Source organism: Salmo salar, chromosome ssa12 (genome assembly GCF_905237065.1).
Source record: "Salmo salar chromosome ssa12, Ssal_v3.1, whole genome shotgun sequence".
Classification (NCBI taxonomy): Eukaryota; Metazoa; Chordata; class Actinopteri; order Salmoniformes; family Salmonidae; genus Salmo; species Salmo salar.
The window spans coordinates 17,277,640-17,298,346 of record NC_059453.1 but is presented as its reverse complement, the minus strand read 5'-3'; the positions used below and the strand labels follow the sequence as shown (position 1 = coordinate 17,298,346).

Below are 20,707 nucleotides of genomic sequence, written 5' to 3'. Positions count from 1 at the left end.
TACCCTACCCATCAGTACTATGTTAAACTACTACCCTACCCATCAGTACTATGTTAAACTACTACCCTACTTATCAGTACTATGTTAAACTACTACCCTACCTATCAGTACTATGTACTACCCTACCTATCAGTACTATGTACTACCCTACCTATCAGTACTATGTTAAACTACTACCCTACCTATCAGTACTATATTAAACTACTACCCTACCCATCAGTACTATGTTAAACTACTACCCTACCCATCAGTACTATGTTAAACTACTACCCTACCCATCAGTACTATGTTAAACTACTACTATACCTATCAGTACTATGTTACACTACTACCCTACCTATCAGTACTATGTACTACCCTACCTATCAGTACTATTGTAAACTACTACTATACCTATCAGTACTATGTTAAACTACTACCCTACCCATCAGTACTATGTACTACCCTACCTATCAGTACTATTGTAAACTACTACTATACCTATCAGTATTATGTTAAACTACTACCATACCTATCAGTACTATGTTAAACTACTACTATACCTATCAGTACTATGTTAAACTACTACCCTACCTATCAGTACTATGCACTACCCTACCTATCAGTACTATGTTAAACTACTACTATACCTATCAGTATTATATTAAACTACTACCCTACCCATCAGTACTATGTTAAACTACTACCCTACCTATCAGTACTATGTACTACCCTACCTATCAGTACTATTGTAAACTACTACTATACCTATCAGTATTATGTTAAACTACTACCATACCTATCAGTACTATGTTAAACTACTACTATACCTATCAGTACTATGTACTACCCTACCTATCAGTACTATGTTAAACTACTACTATACCTATCAGTACTATATTAAACTACTACCCTACCCATCAGTACTATGTTAAACTACTACCCTACCCATCAGTACTATGTTAAACTACTACCCTACCCATCAGTACTATGTTAAACTACTACCCTACCCATCAGTACTATGTTAAACTACTACCCTACCCATCAGTACTATGTTAAACTACTACCCTACCCATCAGTACTATGTTAAACTACTACCCTACCCATCAGTACTATGTTAAACTACTACCCTACCCATCAGTACTATGTTAAACTACTACCCTACCCATCAGTACTATGTTAAACTACTACCCTACCCATCAGTACTATGTTAAACTACTACTATACTTATCAGTACTATGTTAAACTACTACCCTACCTATCAGTACTATGTACTACCCTACCTATCAGTACTATGTACTACCCTACCTATCAGTACTATGTACTACCCTACCTATCAGTACTATGTACTACCCTACCTATCAGTACTATGTACTACCCTACCTATCAGTACTGTTAAACTACTACTATACCTATCAGTACTATGTTAAACTACTACTATACCTATCAGTACTATGTTAAACTACTACCCTACCTATCAGTACTATGTTAAACTACTACCCTACCTATCAGTACTATGTTAAACTACTGCCCTACCCATCAGTACTATGTTAAACTACTACCAAAACCTATCAGTACTATATTAAACTACTACTATACCTATCAGTACTATGTTAAACTACTACCCTATCCATCAGTACTATGTTAAACTACTACCCTACCCATCAGTACTATGTTAAACTACTACTATACCTATCAGTACTATGTTAAACTACTACCCTACCTATCAGTACTATTTACTACCCTACCTATCAGTACTATGTTAAACTACTACCCTACCTATCAGTACAATATTAAACTACTACTATACCTATCAGTACTATGTTAAACTACTACCCTACCCATCAGTACTATGTTAAACTACTACCCTACCCATCAGTACTATGTTAAACTACTACCCTACCCATCAGTACTATGTTAAACTACTACCCTACCCATCAGTACTATGTTAAACTATTACCCTACCCATCAGTACTATGTTAAACTACTACCCTACCCATCAGTACTATGTTAAACTACTACTATACTTATCAGTACTATGTTAAACTACTACCCTACCTATCAGTACTATGTACTACCCTACCTATCAGTACTATGTACTACCCTACCTATCAGTACTATGTACTACCCTACCTATCAGTACTATGTACTACCCTACCTATCAGTACTATGTACTACCCTACCTATCAGTACACTACTATACCTATCAGTACTATGTTAAACTACTACCCTACCTATCAGTACTATGTTAAACTACTACCCTACCTATCAGTACTATGTTAAACTACTGCCCTACCCATCAGTACTATGTTAAACTACTACCCTACCTATCAGTACTATGTTAAACTACTACCCTACCTATCAGTACTATATTAAACTACTACTATACCTATCAGTACTATGTTAAACTACTACCCTATCCATCAGTACTATGTTAAACTACTACCCTACCCATCAGTACTATGTTAAACTACTACTATACCTATCAGTACTATGTTAAACTACTACCCTACCTATCAGTACTATTTACTACCCTACCTATCAGTACTATGTTAAACTACTACCCTACCTATCAGTACAATATTAAACTACTACTATACCTATCAGTACTATGTTAAACTACTACCCTACCTATCAGTACTATGTACTACCCTACCTATCAGTACTATGTTAAATTACTGCCCTACCCATCAGTACTATATTAAACTACTACTATACCTATCAGTACTATGTACTACCCTACCTATCAGTACTATGTTAAACTACTACCCTACCTATCAGTACAATATTAAACTTCTACTATACCTATCAGTACTATGTTAAACTACTACCCTACCTATCAGTACTATGTACTACCCTACCTATCAGTACTATGTTAAACTACTTCCCTACCCATCAGTACTATATTAAACTACTACTATACATATCAGTACTATATTAAACTACTACCCTACCTATCAGTACAATATTAAACTACTACCCTACCTATCAGTACAATATTAAACTACTACTTTACCTATCAGTACTATGTTAAACTACTGCCCTACCCATCAGTACTATATTAAACTACTACTATACCTATCAGTACTATATTAAACTACTACTATACCTATCAGTACTATGTTAGTACTGATGGATAGGGTAGTAGTTTAACATAGTACTGATGGATAGGGTAGTAGTTTATGTTAAACTACTACCCTACCTATCAGTACAATATTAAACTACTACTATACCTATCAGTACTATGTTAAACTATTACTATACCTATCAGGAAGATGATATCCTCTCACCATTACAATACGAGGGGAGGATAGCATTGGGGGTATGATATTTACGGGTCTGTAACTTTCTCACATATCATTATTCACAATTCATTCTTGACTATCCATAATCATGGTAGCATCCACATTAATGCATTAGTGTTTAGAAATATATTCCATTGTTATTTACAATAAAAGTGACTCTAAAATGACACAATACATTATTTAACATGAATTTCTATTGCGAACAAAATAATCTGAAACGCAACCAAAACAAACAGAAAATGCATCCAGCCAGTTTGTAGAGTCACCAGCTTGATGTAGTCATTGTGTGATAGTAACTACTCTAATAGACAAGTGAATTTATCCTAATACTTTCGGTCCCCTTTAAATGGGGGACCACATAGAAAAAGTGCTGTAATTTCTAAACGGTTCACCCGATGTGGATGGAAATACCCTCAAATGAAAGCTGACAGTTTGCACTTTAACCTCACAGTCAATGTATCATTTTATTTTTTACTCCTGAATTAATTTACACTTTCCTAAACAAAGGGGCTACGACTATATTTTAGTTATCCAATTCTTAATCTTAAAACAAAATAGAATTGACAGAGTATTGAGTGGATTGTTGACAAAAAAATTACAATTAAATCTATTATTAAATCTATCCCGCCTTGTAACACAGTACAATTAGAATAAATCCAAGATGTATGAATACTTTTGCAAGGCACTCTATCAAGGTAGGGATCTACGTTTGTTGTTGTTGATGTTTGTGTGTACTCACTGGGAGGTAGGGATCTACGTTTGTTGTTGTTGATGTTTGTGTGTACTCACTGGGAGGTAGTGATCTACGTTTGTTGTTGTTGATGTTTGTGTGTACTCACTGGGAGGTAGGGATCTACGTTTGTTGTTGTTGATGTTTGTGTACTCACTGGGAGGTAGGGATCTACGTTTGTTGTTGTTGATGTTTGTGTGTACTCACTGGGAGGTAGGGATCTACGTTTGTTGTTGTTGATGTTTGTGTGTACTCACTGGGAGGTAGTGATCTACGTTTGTTGTTGTTGATGTTTGTGTGTACTCATTGGGAGGTAGGGATCTACGTTTGTTGTTGTTGATGTTTGTGTGTACTCACTGGGAGGTAGGGATCTACGTTTGTTGTTGTTGATGTTTGTGTGTACTCACTGGGAGGTAGTGATCTACGTTTGTTGTTGTTGATGTTTGTGTGTACTCACTGGGAGGTAGTGATCTACGTTTGTTGTTGTTGATGTTTGTGTGTACTCACTGGGAGGCAGTGATCTATGCGTGTTGTTGTTGATGTTTGTGTGTACTCACTGGAAGGCAGTGATCTACGTTTGTTGTTGTTGATGTTTGTGTGTACTCACTGGGAGGCAGTGATCTACGTTTGTTGTTGTTGATGTTTGTGTACTCACTGGGAGGCAGTGATCTACGCGTGTTGTTGTTGATGTTTGTGTACTCACTGGAAGGCAGTGATCTACGTTTGTTGTTGTTGATGTTTGTGTACTCACTGGAAGGCAGTGATCTACGCGTGTTGTTGTTGATGTTTGTGTGTACTCACTGGAAGGCAGTGATCTACGCGTGTTGTTGTTGATGTTTGTGTACTCACTGGGAGGCAGTGATCAACGCGTGTTGTTGTTGATGTTTGTGTGTACTCACTGGGAGGCAGTGATCTACGCGTGTTGTTGTTGATGTTTGTGTGTACTCACTGGAAGGCAGTGATCTACACGTGTTGTTGTTGATGTTTGTGTACTCACTGGAAGGCAGTGATCTACGCGTGTTGTTGTTGATGTTTGTGTACTCACTGGGAGGCAGTGATCTACGCGTGTTGTTGTTGATGTTTGTGTACTCACTGGAAGGTAGTGATCTACGTTTGTTGTTGTTGATGTTTGTGTGTACTCACTGGAAGGCAGTGATCTACGTGTGTTGCTGTTGATGTTTGTGTACTCACTGAAAGGCAGTGATCTATGCGTGTTGCTGTTGATGTTTGTGTACTCACTGGAAGGCAGTGATCTACGCATGTTGTTGTTGATGTTTGTGTACTCACTGGGAGGCAGTGATCTACGTTTGTTGTTGTTGATGTTTGTGTACTCACTGGGAGGCAGTGATCTACGTTTGTTGTTGTTGATGTTTGTGTACTCACTGGAAGGCAGTGATCTACGTGTGTTGTTGTTGATGTTTGTGTGTACTCACTGGAAGGCAGTGATCTACGCGTGTTGTTGTTGATGTTTGTGTGTACTCACTGGGAGGCAGTGATCTACGCGTGTTGTTGATGTTTGTGTGTACTCACTGGAAGGCAGTGATCTACGCGTGTTGTTGTTGATGTTTGTGTACTCACTGGGAGGCAGTGATCTACGCGTGTTGTTGTTGATGTTTGTGTACTCACTGGGAGGCAGTGATCTACGCGTGTTGTTGATGTTTGTGTGTATTCACTGGAAGGCAGTGATCTACGCGTGTTGTTGTTGATGTTTGTGTGTACTCACTGGGAGGCAGTGATCTACGCGTGTTGTTGTTGATGTTTGTGTACTCACTGGGAGGCAGTGATCTACGCGTGTTGTTGATGTTTGTGTACTCACTGGGAGGCAGTGATCTACGCGTGTTGTTGTTGATGTTTGTGTACTCACTGGAAGGCAGTGATCTACGCGTGTTGTTGTTGATGTTTGTGTACTCACTGGAAGGCAGTGATCTACGCGTGTTGTTGTTGATGTTTGTGTACTCACTGGAAGGCAGTGATCTACGCGTGTTGTTGTTGATGTTTGTGTACTCACTGGGAGGCAGTGACCTACGCGTGTTGTTGTTGATGTTTGTGTACTCACTGGAAGGCAGTGATCTACGTTTGTTGTTGTTGATGTTTGTGTACTCACTGGAAGGCAGTGATCTACGCGTGTTGTTGTTGATGTTTGTGTGTACTCACTGGAAGGCAGTGATCTACGCGTGTTTTGTTGATGTTTGTGTACTCACTGGGAGGCAGTGATCTACGCGTGTTGTTGTTGATGTTTGTGTACTCACTGGGAGGCAGTGATCTACGCGTGTTGTTGTTGATGTTTGTGTGTACTCACTGGAAGGCAGTGATCTACGCGTGTTGTTGTTGATGTTTGTGTACTCACTGGAAGGCAGTGATCTACGCGTGTTGTTGTTGATGTTTGTGTACTCACTGGGAGGCAGTGATCTACGCGTGTTGTTGTTGATGTTTGTGTACTCACTGGAAGGTAGTGATCTACGTTTGTTGTTGTTGATGTTTGTGTGTACTCACTGGAAGGCAGTGATCTAAGCGTGTTGTTGTTGATGTTTGTGTGTACTCACTGGAAGGCAGTGATCTACGCGTGTTGTTGTTGATGTTTGTGTACTCACTGGGAGGCAGTGATCTACGCGTGTTGTTGTTGATGTTTGTGTGTACTCACTGGAAGGCAGTGATCGACGCGTGTTGTTGTTGATGTTTGTGTACTCACTGGGAGGCAGTGATCTACGCGTGTTGTTGTTGATGTTTGTGTGTATTCACTGGAAGGCAGTGATCTACGCGTGTTGTTGTTGATGTTTGTGTACTCACTGGGAGGCAGTGATCTACGCGTGTTGTTGTTGATGTTTGTGTACTCACTGGGAGGCAGTGATCTACGCGTGTTGTTGTTGATGTTTGTGTGTATTCACTGGAAGGCAGTGATCTACGCGTGTTGTTGTTGATGTTTGTGTACTCACTGGGAGGCAGTGATCTACGCGTGTTGTTGTTGATGTTTGTGTACTCACTGGGAGGCAGTGATCTAGGCGTGTTGTTGTTGATGTTTGTGTACTCACTGGAAGGCAGTGATCTACGTTTGTTGTTGTTGATGTTTGTGTACTCACTGGGAGGCAGTGATCTACGCGTGTTGTTGTTGATGTTTGTGTACTCACTGGGAGGCAGTGATCTACGCGTGTTGTTGTTGATGTTTGTGTACTCACTGGAAGGCAGTGATCTACGTTTGTTGTTGTTGATGTTTGTGTACTCACTGGAAGGCAGTGATCTACGCGTGTTGTTGTTGATGTTTGTGTGTACTCACTGGAAGGCAGTGATCTACGCGTGTTGTTGTTGATGTTTGTGTACTCACTGGAAGGCAGTGATCTACGCGTGTTGTTGTTGATGTTTGTGTACTCACTGGGAGGCAGTGATCTACGCGTGTTGTTGTTGATGTTTGTGTACTCACTGGGAGGCAGTGATCTCACGCGTGTTGTTGTTGATGTTTGTGTACTCACTGGAAGGCAGTGATCTACGTTTGTTGTTGTTGATGTTTGTGTACTCACTGGAAGGCAGTGATCTACGCGTGTTGTTGTTGATGTTTGTGTGTACTCACTGGAAGGCAGTGATCTACGCGTGTTGTTGTTGATGTTTGTGTACTCACTGGGAGGCAGTGATCTACGCGTCTTGTTGATGTTTGTGTGTACTCACTGGAAGGCAGTGATCTACGCGTGTTGTTGTTGATGTTTGTGTACTCACTGGAAGGCAGTGATCTACGTGTGTTGTTGTTGATGTTTGTGTACTCACTGGGAGGCAGTGATCTACGCGTGTTGTTGTTGATGTTTGTGTACTCACTGGGAGGCAGTGATCTACGCGTGTTGTTGTTGATGTTTGTGTACTCACTGGAAGGCAGTGATCTACGTTTGTTGTTGTTGATGTTTGTGTACTCACTGGAAGGCAGTGATCTACGCGTGTTGTTGTTGATGTTTGTGTGTACTCACTGGAAGGCAGTGATCTACGCGTGTTGTTGTTGATGTTTGTGTACTCACTGGGAGGCAGTGATCTACGCGTCTTGTTGATGTTTGTGTGTACTCACTGGAAGGCAGTGATCTACGTGTGTTGTTGTTGATGTTTGTGTACTCACTGGGAGGCAGTGATCTACGCGTGTTGTTGATGTTTGTGTACTCACTGGGAGGCAGTGATCTACGTGTGTTGTTGTTGATGTTTGTGTGTACTCACTGGAAGGCAGTGATCTACGTGTGTTGTTGTTGATGTTTGTGTACTCACTGGAAGGCAGTGATCTACGCGTGTTGTTGTTGATGTTTGTGTACTCACTGGGAGGCAGTGATCTACGCGTGTTGTTGTTGATGTTTGTGTACTCACTGGAAGGCAGTGATCTACGTTTGTTGTTGTTGATGTTTGTGTACTCACTGGAAGGCAGTGATCTACGCGTGTTGTTGTTGATGTTTGTGTGTACTCACTGGAAGGCAGTGATCTACGCGTGTTGTTGTTGTTGATGTTTGTGTACTCACTGGGAGGCAGTGATCTACGCGTGTTGTTGATGTTTGTGTGTACTCACTGGAAGGCAGTGATCTACGCGTGTTGTTGTTGATGTTTGTGTACTCACTGGGAGGCAGTGATCTACGCGTGTTGTTGTTGATGTTTGTGTGTATTCACTGGAAGGCAGTGATCTACGCGTGTTGTTGTTGATGTTTGTGTACTCACTGGAAGGCAGTGATCTACGCGTGTTGTTGTTGATGTTTGTGTACTCACTGGGAGGCAGTGATCTACGCGTGTTGTTGTTGATGTTTGTGTACTCACTGGAAGGCAGTGATCTACGTTTGTTGTTGTTGATGTTTGTGTACTCACTGGAAGGCAGTGATCTACGCGTGTTGTTGTTGATGTTTGTGTGTACTCACTGGAAGGCAGTGATCTACGTGTGTTGTTGTTGATGTTTGTGTGTACTCACTGGGAGGCAGTGATCTACGCGTGTTGTTGATGTTTGTGTGTACTCACTGGAAGGCAGTGATCTACGCGTGTTGTTGTTGATGTTTGTGTACTCACTGGGAGGCAGTGATCTACGCGTGTTGTTGTTGATGTTTGTGTACTCACTGGGAGGCAGTGATCTAGGCGTGTTGTTGTTGATGTTTGTGTACTCACTGGAAGGCAGTGATCTACGTTTGTTGTTGTTGATGTTTGTGTACTCACTGGGAGGCAGTGATCTACGCGTGTTGTTGTTGATGTTTGTGTACTCACTGGGAGGCAGTGATCTACGCGTGTTGTTGTTGATGTTTGTGTACTCACTGGAAGGCAGTGATCTACGTTTGTTGTTGTTGATGTTTGTGTACTCACTGGAAGGCAGTGATCTACGCGTGTTGTTGTTGATGTTTGTGTGTACTCACTGGAAGGCAGTGATCTACGCGTGTTGTTGTTGATGTTTGTGTACTCACTGGAAGGCAGTGATCTACGCGTGTTGTTGTTGATGTTTGTGTACTCACTGGGAGGCAGTGATCTACGCGTGTTGTTGTTGATGTTTGTGTACTCACTGGGAGGCAGTGATCTACGGCGTGTTGTTGTTGATGTTTGTGTACTCACTGGAAGGCAGTGATCTACGTTTGTTGTTGTTGATGTTTGTGTACTCACTGGAAGGCAGTGATCTACGCGTGTTGTTGTTGATGTTTGTGTGTACTCACTGGAAGGCAGTGATCTACGCGTGTTGTTGTTGATGTTTGTGTACTCACTGGGAGGCAGTGATCTACGCGTCTTGTTGATGTTTGTGTGTACTCACTGGAAGGCAGTGATCTACGCGTGTTGTTGTTGATGTTTGTGTACTCACTGGAAGGCAGTGATCTACGCGTGTTGTTGTTGATGTTTGTGTACTCACTGGGAGGCAGTGATCTACGCGTGTTGTTGTTGATGTTTGTGTACTCACTGGGAGGCAGTGATCTACGCGTGTTGTTGTTGATGTTTGTGTACTCACTGGAAGGCAGTGATCTACGCGTGTTGTTGTTGATGTTTGTGTACTCACTGGAAGGCAGTGATCTACGCGTGTTGTTGTTGATGTTTGTGTGTACTCACTGGAAGGCAGTGATCTACGCGTGTTGTTGTTGATGTTTGTGTACTCACTGGGAGGCAGTGATCTACGCGTCTTGTTGATGTTTGTGTGTACTCACTGGAAGGCAGTGATCTACGCGTGTTGTTGTTGATGTTTGTGTACTCACTGGGAGGCAGTGATCTACGTGTGTTGTTGTTGATGTTTGTGTGTACTCACTGGAAGGCAGTGATCTACGTGTGTTGTTGTTGATGTTTGTGTACTCACTGGAAGGCAGTGATCTACGCGTGTTGTTGTTGATGTTTGTGTACTCACTGGGAGGCAGTGATCTACGCGTGTTGTTGTTGATGTTTGTGTACTCACTGGAAGGCAGTGATCTACGTTTGTTGTTGTTGATGTTTGTGTACTCACTGGAAGGCAGTGATCTACGCGTGTTGTTGTTGATGTTTGTGTGTACTCACTGGAAGGCAGTGATCTACGCGTGTTGTTGTTGTTGATGTTTGTGTACTCACTGGGAGGCAGTGATCTACGCGTGTTGTTGATGTTTGTGTGTACTCACTGGAAGGCAGTGATCTACGCGTGTTGTTGTTGATGTTTGTGTACTCACTGGGAGGCAGTGATCTACGCGTGTTGTTGTTGATGTTTGTGTGTACTCACTGGGAGGCAGTGATCTACGCGTGTTGTTGTTGATGTTTGTGTACTCACTGGAAGACAGTGATCTACGCATGTTGTTGTTGATGTTTGTGTACTCACTGGGAGGCAGTGATCTAGGCGTGTTGTTGTTGATGTTTGTGTGTACTCACTGGGAGGCAGTGATCTACGCGTGTTGTTGTTGATGTTTGTGTACTCACTGGAAGGCAGTGATCTACGCGTGTTGTTGATGTTTGTGTGTACTCACTGGGAGGCAGTGATCTACGCGTGTTGTTGTTGATGTTTGTGTGTACTCACTGGAAGGCAGAGATCTACGCGTGTTGTTGTTGATGTTTGTGTGTACTCACTGGAAGGCAGAGATCTACGCGTGTTGTTGTTGATGTTTTTGTACTCACTGGGAGGCAGTGATCTACGCGTGTTGTTGTTGATGTTTTTGTACTCACTGGGAGGCAGTGATCTACGCATGTTGTTGTTGATGTTTGTGTGTACTCACTCGGAGGTAGTTGAGGGTGGAGTTAGACAGTCCACATCTGGTGATGTTCTTAGACAGCTGGTCTAACATCTGGGGGTCCTGGGCCTGTAGGGTTAGAGGTCAGGGGTTACAGAGGTCAGGGGTTACAGAGGTCAGGGCTTACAGAGGTCAGGGGTTACAGAGGTCACAGAGGTCAGGGGTTACAGAGGTCGGACACCATGTATTGATCTGTCTACCATCGCTATTAGACAACAGGTGAACGTGTGTGTGTGTGTGTGTGTGTGTGTGTGTGTGTGTGTGTGTGTGTGTGTGTGTGTGTAACTCACGTGCATGGCCAGTATACTGCGTGGTATCAGTTCACGGTGCTGTCGGATGCTGAAGTGCCACGTCTTGATCCTCATCATGTCGTCAAACATGAACTCCAGGTACAGACGACCCTCCACACACACCTAGAGGGGTCAGAGGTCAGGGTTGCACTTTCTACAAAAGGAGATCACCAAAGTTATGTTCACAATATTTGTTGTTTGCAAGATAGCAATTCACCAGCAACTATGGGCCGAATCCTAGCATGATTTACATGTGTAGACTTTCACATAGAAGAGGCACTGAACTCATTCAGTTCAGTTACAAATGCAGATTTTGATGTTAGGATTCTGCCTCATGTTTACACTAGTGTCCACAGGAAAGACATAGCCTGTGCACACACACACACACACCTGTGTGAACATGGGTTTTCCGTTCTGCGTAACCATGGTACACTGGTCACAGTCCAGCGAGACAAAGTTGTTGTGGAAGGACTCTTTGGGGTGCTTCAACACGTAGTAAAGATCGGTGGCGCCCCCCTCGAATATACTCCGGAAGTACCGCGGGATCAACGTCCGGCCAATCGCTGCGGAGGAGGAGGAGGAGACAGGAAGCAGAAGAACAGTGGAGCGTAAGTACACAACAACAGTCTTAGAGGGTGGTTTCCCAGACACACATTAACCCTGGTCCGGAACCAATCAGCCAGATCAATGGAGATTCCAGGCTTAGTCTGTGTCCAGGAAACTGGCCCGTATTCATTACAAAACAGACTAGAATTATGACTTTTTGGCACTAACTCTCTTGCATTGTCTAAGCACACACACACTCACATACTGACACCACACATACTGACACCCAACACACACACACACACACACACACACACACACACACACACACACCACACTTTCATACTCACCACCAAAGCTGCTGCTACTGTCTGTTATCTATCCTGTTGCCGAGTCACTTCACCCCTACCTATATGTACAGTACATAGCTACCTCAATTACCTCATAGCCCTACACATTGACTCAGTACTGGTACTTCCTGTATATAGCCATGTTATTACCTCAAAGCCCTACACATTGACTCAGTACTGGTACTCCCTGTATATAGCCATGTTATTACCTCAAAGCCCTACACATTGACTCAGTACTGGTACTCCCTGTATATAACCATGTTATTACCTTATATCCCTACACATTGACTCAGTACTGCTACTTCCTGTATATAACCATGTTATTTTCACTCCTTATTGTTATTCACTGTGAATTTCTTCGTGTCACAATTTCAATATTTTTTTATTCTCATCTTTAACTCTGCATTGTTGGGAAGCATTTCCCTGTTAGTCTACACCTGTTGTCTATGAAGCATTTCCCTGTCAGTCTACACCTGTTGTCTATGAAGCATTTCCCTGTCAGTCTACACCTGTTGTCTATGAAGCATTTCCCTGTCAGTCTACACCTGTTGTCTATGAAGCATTTCCCTGTCAGTCTACACCTGTTGTCTATGAAGCATTTCCCTGTTAGTCTACACCTGTTGTCTATGAAGCATTTCTCTGTCAGTCTACACCTGTTGTCTATGAAGCATTTCCCTGTCAGTCTACACCTGTTGTCTATGAAGCATTTCCCTGTTAGTCTACACCTGTTGTCTATGAAGCATTTCCCTGTTAGTCATGTGACCTAAAACATTTGATTTGAATCTAATAACAGGACGTAGAAGAATACAACAACAACTCATGATTTGAGTGTTGAGAGCACTGTCCGCCCGCCAGTCCGTCCGTCTATCTATCTATGTGTGTGTGTGTGTGTTCTTACTGTATCTCTTGGGCCCGTCCTCCAGACAGAAGGTTATGGTCAACATGGCATCGTCCTCAAAGAACTCTGTAGTGAACGCATCCCACCACAGATTATCACATTCCTAGACAGAGGAGAGAGATGGACAGAGAGAGAGAGAGAGAGAGAGAGAGAGAGAGAGAGAGAGACGAGAGAGAGAGAGACAGAGGGAGTTAGCATAGTATTCAGTATGGTAGTCTTAGTAAAACAACATGAGAAAGAGGGGGAAGAAGAATGATAGAGAGACAGACGGGCAGACAGACAGACGGGCAGAGAGATGAAGTTAAGCGTTCAGCTCCTCTCTACCTCTGTCCAGTTCTGTAGCCGTTTGTTGAGCTCAAATATCCTGTAGTCTGTCTGGTTCCCGTACGGTGTGTGTCTCCTGAGACAGACAGACAGGTTACATGTAGCAATTGCTTGACTTGGGCCGAAGTAACGGGACCCGTTATAGAATACTGGCTTTAACGGCACCTAAATATACAGTTGATGTCGGAAGTTTACATACACCTTAGTCAAATACATTTAAACTCTGTTTTTCACAATTCCTGACATTTAATCCTGGTAAAAAATTCCCTGTCTTTGGTCAGTTAGGATCACCACTTTATTTAAGAATGTGAAATGTCAGAATAATAGTAGAGAAAATGATTTATTTCAGCTTTTATTTCTTTCATCACATTCCCTGTGGGTTTGAAGTTTACATACACTCAATTAGTATTTGGTAGCATTGCCTTTAAATTGTTAAACTTGGGTCAAACGTTTCAGGTAGCCTTCCACAAGCTTCCCACAATAAGTTGGGTGAATTTTGGCCCATTCCTCCTGACAGAGCGGGTGTAACTGAGTCAGATTTGTAGGCCTCCTTGCTCGCACACGCTTTTTCAGTTCTGTCCACAAATATTCTATAGGATTGAGGTCAGGGCTTTGTGATGGCCACTCCAATACCTTGACTTTGTTGTCCTTAAGCCATTGTGCAACAACTTTGGGAGTATGTTTGGGGTCATTGTCCATTTGGAAGACCCAATTGTGACCAAGCTTTAACTTCCTGACTGATGTCTTGAGATGTTGCTTCAATATTTCCACATAATTTTCCTCCCTCATGATGCCATCTATTTTGTGACATGCACCAGTCCCTCCTGCAGAAAAGCACCCCCACAACATGATGCCACCACCCCTGTGCTTCAAATTTGGGATGGTGTTCTTTGGCTTGCAAGCCTCCCCCTTTTTCCTCCAAACATAACGATGGTCATTATGGCCAAACAGTTCTATTTTTGTTTCATCCAAAAAGTACGATCTTTGTCCCCATGTGCAGTTGCAAACCGTAGTCTGGCTTTTTTATGGCGGTTTTGGAGCAGTGGCTTCTTCCTTGCTGAGCGGCATTTCAGGTTATGTCAATATAGGACTCGTTTTACTGTGGATATAGATACTTTTGTACCGGTTTCCTGCAGCATCGTCACAAGGTCCTTTGCTGTTGTTCTGGGATTGATTTGCACTTTTCGCACCAAAGTACGTTCATCTCTAGGAGACAGAACGCGTCTCCTTCCTGAGCGGTATGACGGCTGCATGGTCCCATGGTGTTTATACTTGCGTAATATTGTTTGTACAGATGAACGTGGTACCTTCAGGTGTTTGGAAATTGCGCCCAAGGATGAGCCAGACTTGTGGAGGTCTACAACTTTTTTTCTGAGGTCTTGGCTGATTTCTTTTCATTTTCCCATGATGTCAAGCAAAGAGGCACTGAGTTTGAAGGTAGGCCTTGAAATACATCCACAGGTACACCTCCTATTGATTGAAATGATGTCAATTAGCCTATCAGAAGCTTCTAAAGCCATGACATCATTTTCTGGAATTTTCCAAGCTGTTTAAAGGCACAGTCAACTTAGTGTATGTAAACTTCTGACCTACTGGAATTGTAATACAGTGAATTATAAGTGAAATAATCTGTCTGTAAACAATTGTTGGAAAAATTACTTGTGTCATGCACAAAGTAGATGTCCTAAATGACTTGCCAAAACTATAGTTTGTTAACAAGAAATTTGTGGAGTGGTTGAAAAAACTGTTTTAATGACTCCAACCTAAGTGTATGTAAACTTCCCACTTCAACTGGAAACGGTACTGGAACCTAAACTGAGTACAGGCACATATTTCAATCCAGACTAAACATCCAGACTAAAGTAGAAACGGTCAGTAGGTCTTACCCTATTCCAGGCTCCAGGTATGAGGGGGGGTACATGGGGGTTGGGCTGCAGAGAGAGAGAGAAAGAAGAGAGAAAACAAACTGTCAAGGAAATAAATATCTAGTTTAATACTTGTCTTTCTGAATTGTAAATGATGCCTGTTATCTGTAAGAACCAGAGAAGACAGTTAGCCTGGACATATACCCCCCCCAACACACACACACACACACACACACACACACACACACACACACACACACACACACACACACACACACACACACACACACACACACACACGCAGAAGTCAAATCAATCACCCTGAGATCTGGACGAGCTAGCAGGACTTCCTGTAACAATCCATCTCAGGGGAGGAGCTAACCGCTCACCCTGACTCAGCAAGACACACACACACACACACACACACACTCCAAAAGCACCACAAAATGACACCCAGAATGCAACAGTGTTTGTGGTGTGTGTATCCTACTCACCCCAGGTCTCTGTCCAGCATGGTGCCGGGGTGGAACGGGGGAAAGGAGCTACCGTTGGGGGGCTCCTTTGGAGAGTACAGCTTGAATGACTTGGAGGAACAGCCTGAAAGACAGAGAGCATCACAACTGGAATGACTATATATGTAGCCACTGTACAGAGTACATGATTAGTTATTATAATTCAAGTTGAAATATGTCACTTTTTGGGTAGACCAGTTCTGCCCTAGTTTCACTTGGCTGCACTCATTCACAGGTCAGCAGCCACACACATTCACAGGTCAGCAGCCACACACACACACACACACACACACACACACACACACACACACACACACACACACACACACACACACACACACACACACACACACACACTGTTCCTAACATAAAGGTGCAGGACAACAACTTCCCGGGCCCAAACCAATAACTCTTGTACACACTGCCCTGTATCCCCTCTCCCATCACAGCCACCCCTCCTTCTACGCCCCTAAACTGACCCCTTACACCATCTAACCCTCTCTCTATCATAACAACTAGAGGTCGACCGATTAATCAGGGCCGATTTCAAGTTTTCATAACAACCGGAAATCTGTATTTTTTATTTTTTTAGACCTTTATTTAACTAGGCAAGTCAGTTAAGAACACATTCTCATTTTCAATGACGGCCTAGGAACGGTGGGTTAACTGCCTTGTTCAGGGGCAGAAAGACAGATTTTTACCTTGTCAGCTCAGGGATTCAATCTTGCAACCTTACGGTTAACTAGTCCAACGCTCTAACCACCTGCTTTACATTGCACTCCACGAGGAGCCTGCCTGTTACGCGAATGCAGTAAGAAGCTAAGGTAAGTTGCTTACTAGCATTAAACTTATCTTATAAAAAACAATCAATCATAATCACTAGTTAACTACACATGGTTGATGATATTACTAGTTTATCTAGCCTGTCCTGCGTTGCATATAATCGCTTAGGTACATGTTGCTCCAACCATAAACATCAATGCCTTTCTTAAAATCAATACACAAGTACATATTTTTAAACCTGCATATTTAGTTAATATTGCCTGCTAACATGAATTTCTTTTAACTAGGGAAAATGTGTCACCTCTGCAACAGAGTCAGGGTACATGCAGCAGTTTGGGCCGCCTGGCTCGTTACGAACTGTGTGAAGACTATTTCTTCCTAACAAAGACAGCTGACTTCGCCAAACGGGGGATGATTTAACAAAAGCGCATTTGCGAAAAAAGCACAATCGTTGCACGACTGTACCTAACCATAAACATAAATGCCTTTCTTAAAATCAATACACAGAAGTATATATTTTTAAACCTGCATATTTAGCTAAAAGAAATCCAGGTTAGCAGGCAATATTAACAAGGTGAAATTGTGTCATTTTGCGTTCATTGCACGCAGTCAGGGTATATGCAACACTTTGGGTAATTTATCAGAATTTTACGTAATTATGACATAACACTGAAGGTTGTGCAATGTAACAGGAATAACGTTTTGTTTTCGTGATGATAGTTTCCGGATTCGACCATATTAATGAACTAAGGCTCGTGTTTCTTTGTGTTATTATATTATAATTAAGTCTATGATTTGATAGAGCAGTCTGACAGCGATGGTAGGCAGCAGCAGGCTCGTAAGCATTCATTCAAAATAGCACTTTCGTGCGTTTTGCCAGCAACCCTTCGCAATGCATTGCGCTGTTTATGACTTCAATCCTATCTACTCCTGAGATTAGGCTGGTGTAACCAATGTGAAATGGCTAGCGAGTTAGCTGGGTGCGCTCTAATAGCGTTTCAAACGTCACTCGCTCTGAGACTTGGAGTAGTTGTTCCCCTTGCTCTGCATGGGTAACGCTGCTTCGAGGGTGGCTGTTGTCGATGTGTTCCTGGTTCGAGCCCAGGTAGGAGTGAGGAGAGGGACGGAAGCTATACTGTTACACTGGCAATACTAAAGTGCCTATAAAAACATCCAATAGTCAAAGGTATATGAAATACAAATCGTATAGAGAGAAATAGTCCTATAATTCCTATAATAACTACAACCTAAAACATTTTACCTGGGAATATTGAAGACTCATGTTAAAAGGAACCACCAGCTTTCATATGTTCCCATGTTCTGAGCAAGGAACTTAAACGTTAGCTTTTTTACATGGCACATATTGCACTTTTACTTTCTTCTCCAACACTTTGTTTTTGCATTATTTAAATCAAATTGAACATGTTTCATTATTTATTTCAGGCTAAATTGATTTTATTGATGTATTATATTAAGTTAAAATAAGTGTTCATTCAGTATTGTTGTATTTGTCATTATTACAAATAAATAAATAAATGCAAAGAAAATCGGCCGATTATTCGGTATCGGCATTTTTTGGTCCTCCAATAATTGGAATCGGCGTTGAAAAATCATAATCGGTCGACCTATAATAACAACCATCCAGCGAGTCCTACCCCTCCTCCTCTCTATCATAACAACCATCTAGCCAGTCCTACCCCTCCTCCTCTCTCTATTATAACAACCATCTAGCCAGTCCTACCCCTCCTCCTCTCTATCATAACAACCATCTAGCCAGTCCTACCCCTCCTCCTCTCTCTATAACAACCATCTAGCCAGTTCTACCCCTCCTCCTCTCTCTATCATAACAACCATCCAGCGAGTCCTACCCCTCCTCCTCTCTATCATAACAACCATCTAGCCAGTCCTACCCCTCCTCCTCTCTCTATAACAACCATCTAGCCAGTCCTACCCCTCCTCCTCTCTCTATAACAACCATCTAGCCAGTCCTACCCCTCCACCTCTCTATCATAACAACCATCTAGCCAGTCCTACCCCTCCTCCTCTCTATCATAACAACCATCTAGCCAGTCCTACCCCTCCACCTCTCTATCATAACAACCATCTAGCCAGTCCTACCCCTCCTCCTCTCTATCATAACAACCATCTAGCCAGTCCTACCCCTCCTCCTCTCTCTATAACAACCATCTAGCCAGTCCTACCCCTCCTCCTCTCTCTATAACAACCATCTAGCCAGTCCTACCCCTACTCCTTTCTCTATCATAACAACCATCTAGCCAGTCCTACCCCTCCTCCTCTCTATCATAACAACCATCTAGCCAGTCCTACCCCTCCTCCTCTCTCTATAACAACCATCTAGCCAGTTCTACCACTCCTCCTCTCTCTATAACAACCATCTAGCCAGTCCTACCCCTCCTCCTCTCTATCATAACAACCATCTAGCCAGTCCTACCCCTCCTCCTCTCTCTATAACAACCATCTAGCCAGTCCTACCCCTCCTCCTCTCTATAATAACAACCATCCAGCGAGTCCTACCCCCCCTCCTCTCTATCATAACAACCATCTAGCCAGTCCTACCCCTCCTCCTCTCTCTATAACAACCATCTAGCCAGTTCTACCCCTCCTCCTCTCTCTATAACAACCATCTAGCCAGTCCTACCCCTCCTCCTCTCTCTATCATAACAACCATCTAGCCAGTCCTACCCCTCCACCTCTCTCTATCATAACAACCATCTAGCCAGTCTTACCCCTCCTCCTCTCTCTATCATAACAACCATCTAGCCAGTCCTACCCCTCCACCTCTCTATCATAACAACCATCTAGCCAGTCCTACCCCTCCTCCTCTCTCTATCATAACAACCATCTAGCCAGTCCTACCCCTCCACCTCTCTCTATCATAACAACCATCTAGCCAGTCCTACCCCTCCTCCTCTCTCTATAACAACCATCTAGCCAGTCCTACCCCTCCTCCTCTCTATCATAACAACCATCTAGCCAATCCTACCCCACCTCCTCTCTCTCTATAACAACCATCTAGCCAGTCCTACCCCTCCTCCTCTCTATCATAACAACCATCTAGCCAGTCCTACCCCTCCTCCTCTCTCTATAACAACCATCTAGCCAGTCCTACCCCTCCTCCTATCTCTATAACAACCATCTAGCCAGTCCTACCCCTCCTCCTCTCTCTCTATAACAACCATCTAGCCAGTCCTACCCCTCCACCTCTCTCTATAACAACCATCTAGCCAGTCCTACCCCTCCTCCTCTCTATCATAACAACCATCTAGCCAGTCCTACCCCTCCTCCTCTCTCTATAACAACCATCTAGCCAGTCCTACCCCTCCTCCTCTCTCTATCATAACAACCATCTAGCCAGTCCTACCCCTCCTCCCTCTCTATCATAACAACCATCTAGCCAGTCCTACCCCTCCTCCTCTCTCTATAACAACCATCTAGCCAGTCCTACCCCTCCTCCTCTCTCTATAACAACCATCTAGCCAGTCCTACCCCTCCTCCTCTCTCTATCATAACAACCATCTAGCCAGTCCTACCCCTCCTCCTCTCTCTATCATAACAACCATCTAGCCAGTCCTACCCCCTCCTCCTCTCTCTATCATAACAACCATCTAGCCAGTCCTACCCCTCCTCCTCTCTCTATCATAACAACCATCTAGCCAGTCCTACCCCTCCACCTCTCTATCATAACAACCATCTAGCCAGTCCTACCCCTCCTCCTCTCTATCATAACAACCATCTAGCGAGTCCTACCCCTCCTCCTCTCTATCATAACAACCATCTAGCCAGTCCTACCCCTCCTCCTCTCTCTATAACAACCATCTAGCCAGTCCTACCCCTCCTCCTCTCTCTATAACAACCATCTAGCCAGTCCTACCCCTCCACCTCTCTATCATAACAACCATCTAGCCAGTCCTACCCCTCCTCCTCTCTATCATAACAACCATCTAGCC

General features: G+C 43.1%; 1 protein-coding gene across 4 annotated transcripts in view; it reads right to left on the bottom strand.

The window, feature by feature from the left end:
• LOC106564370 (LIM domain-binding protein 1) overlaps window positions 1–20,707 on the bottom strand; it is an 84,990-nt gene that overhangs the window by 14,742 nt on the left and 49,541 nt on the right. For 3 of the 4 annotated variants that reach the window (XM_045690907.1, XM_045690906.1, XM_045690909.1), the window contains exons 2-8: window positions 15,939–16,041; window positions 15,466–15,510; window positions 13,580–13,655; window positions 13,256–13,358; window positions 11,852–12,045; window positions 11,462–11,584; window positions 11,157–11,240 (exon numbers count right to left, since the gene is read on the bottom strand). In XM_045690907.1, coding sequence (XP_045546863.1) covers window positions 11,157–11,240; window positions 11,462–11,584; window positions 11,852–12,045; window positions 13,256–13,358; window positions 13,580–13,655; window positions 15,466–15,510; window positions 15,939–16,041 — 728 coding nt within the window. Of the gene's footprint in view, window positions 1–11,156; window positions 11,241–11,461; window positions 11,585–11,851; window positions 12,046–13,255; window positions 13,359–13,579; window positions 13,656–15,465; window positions 15,511–15,938; window positions 16,042–20,707 lie in introns of those variants that run through there. The other variant, XM_045690908.1, reaches the window with a different exon arrangement.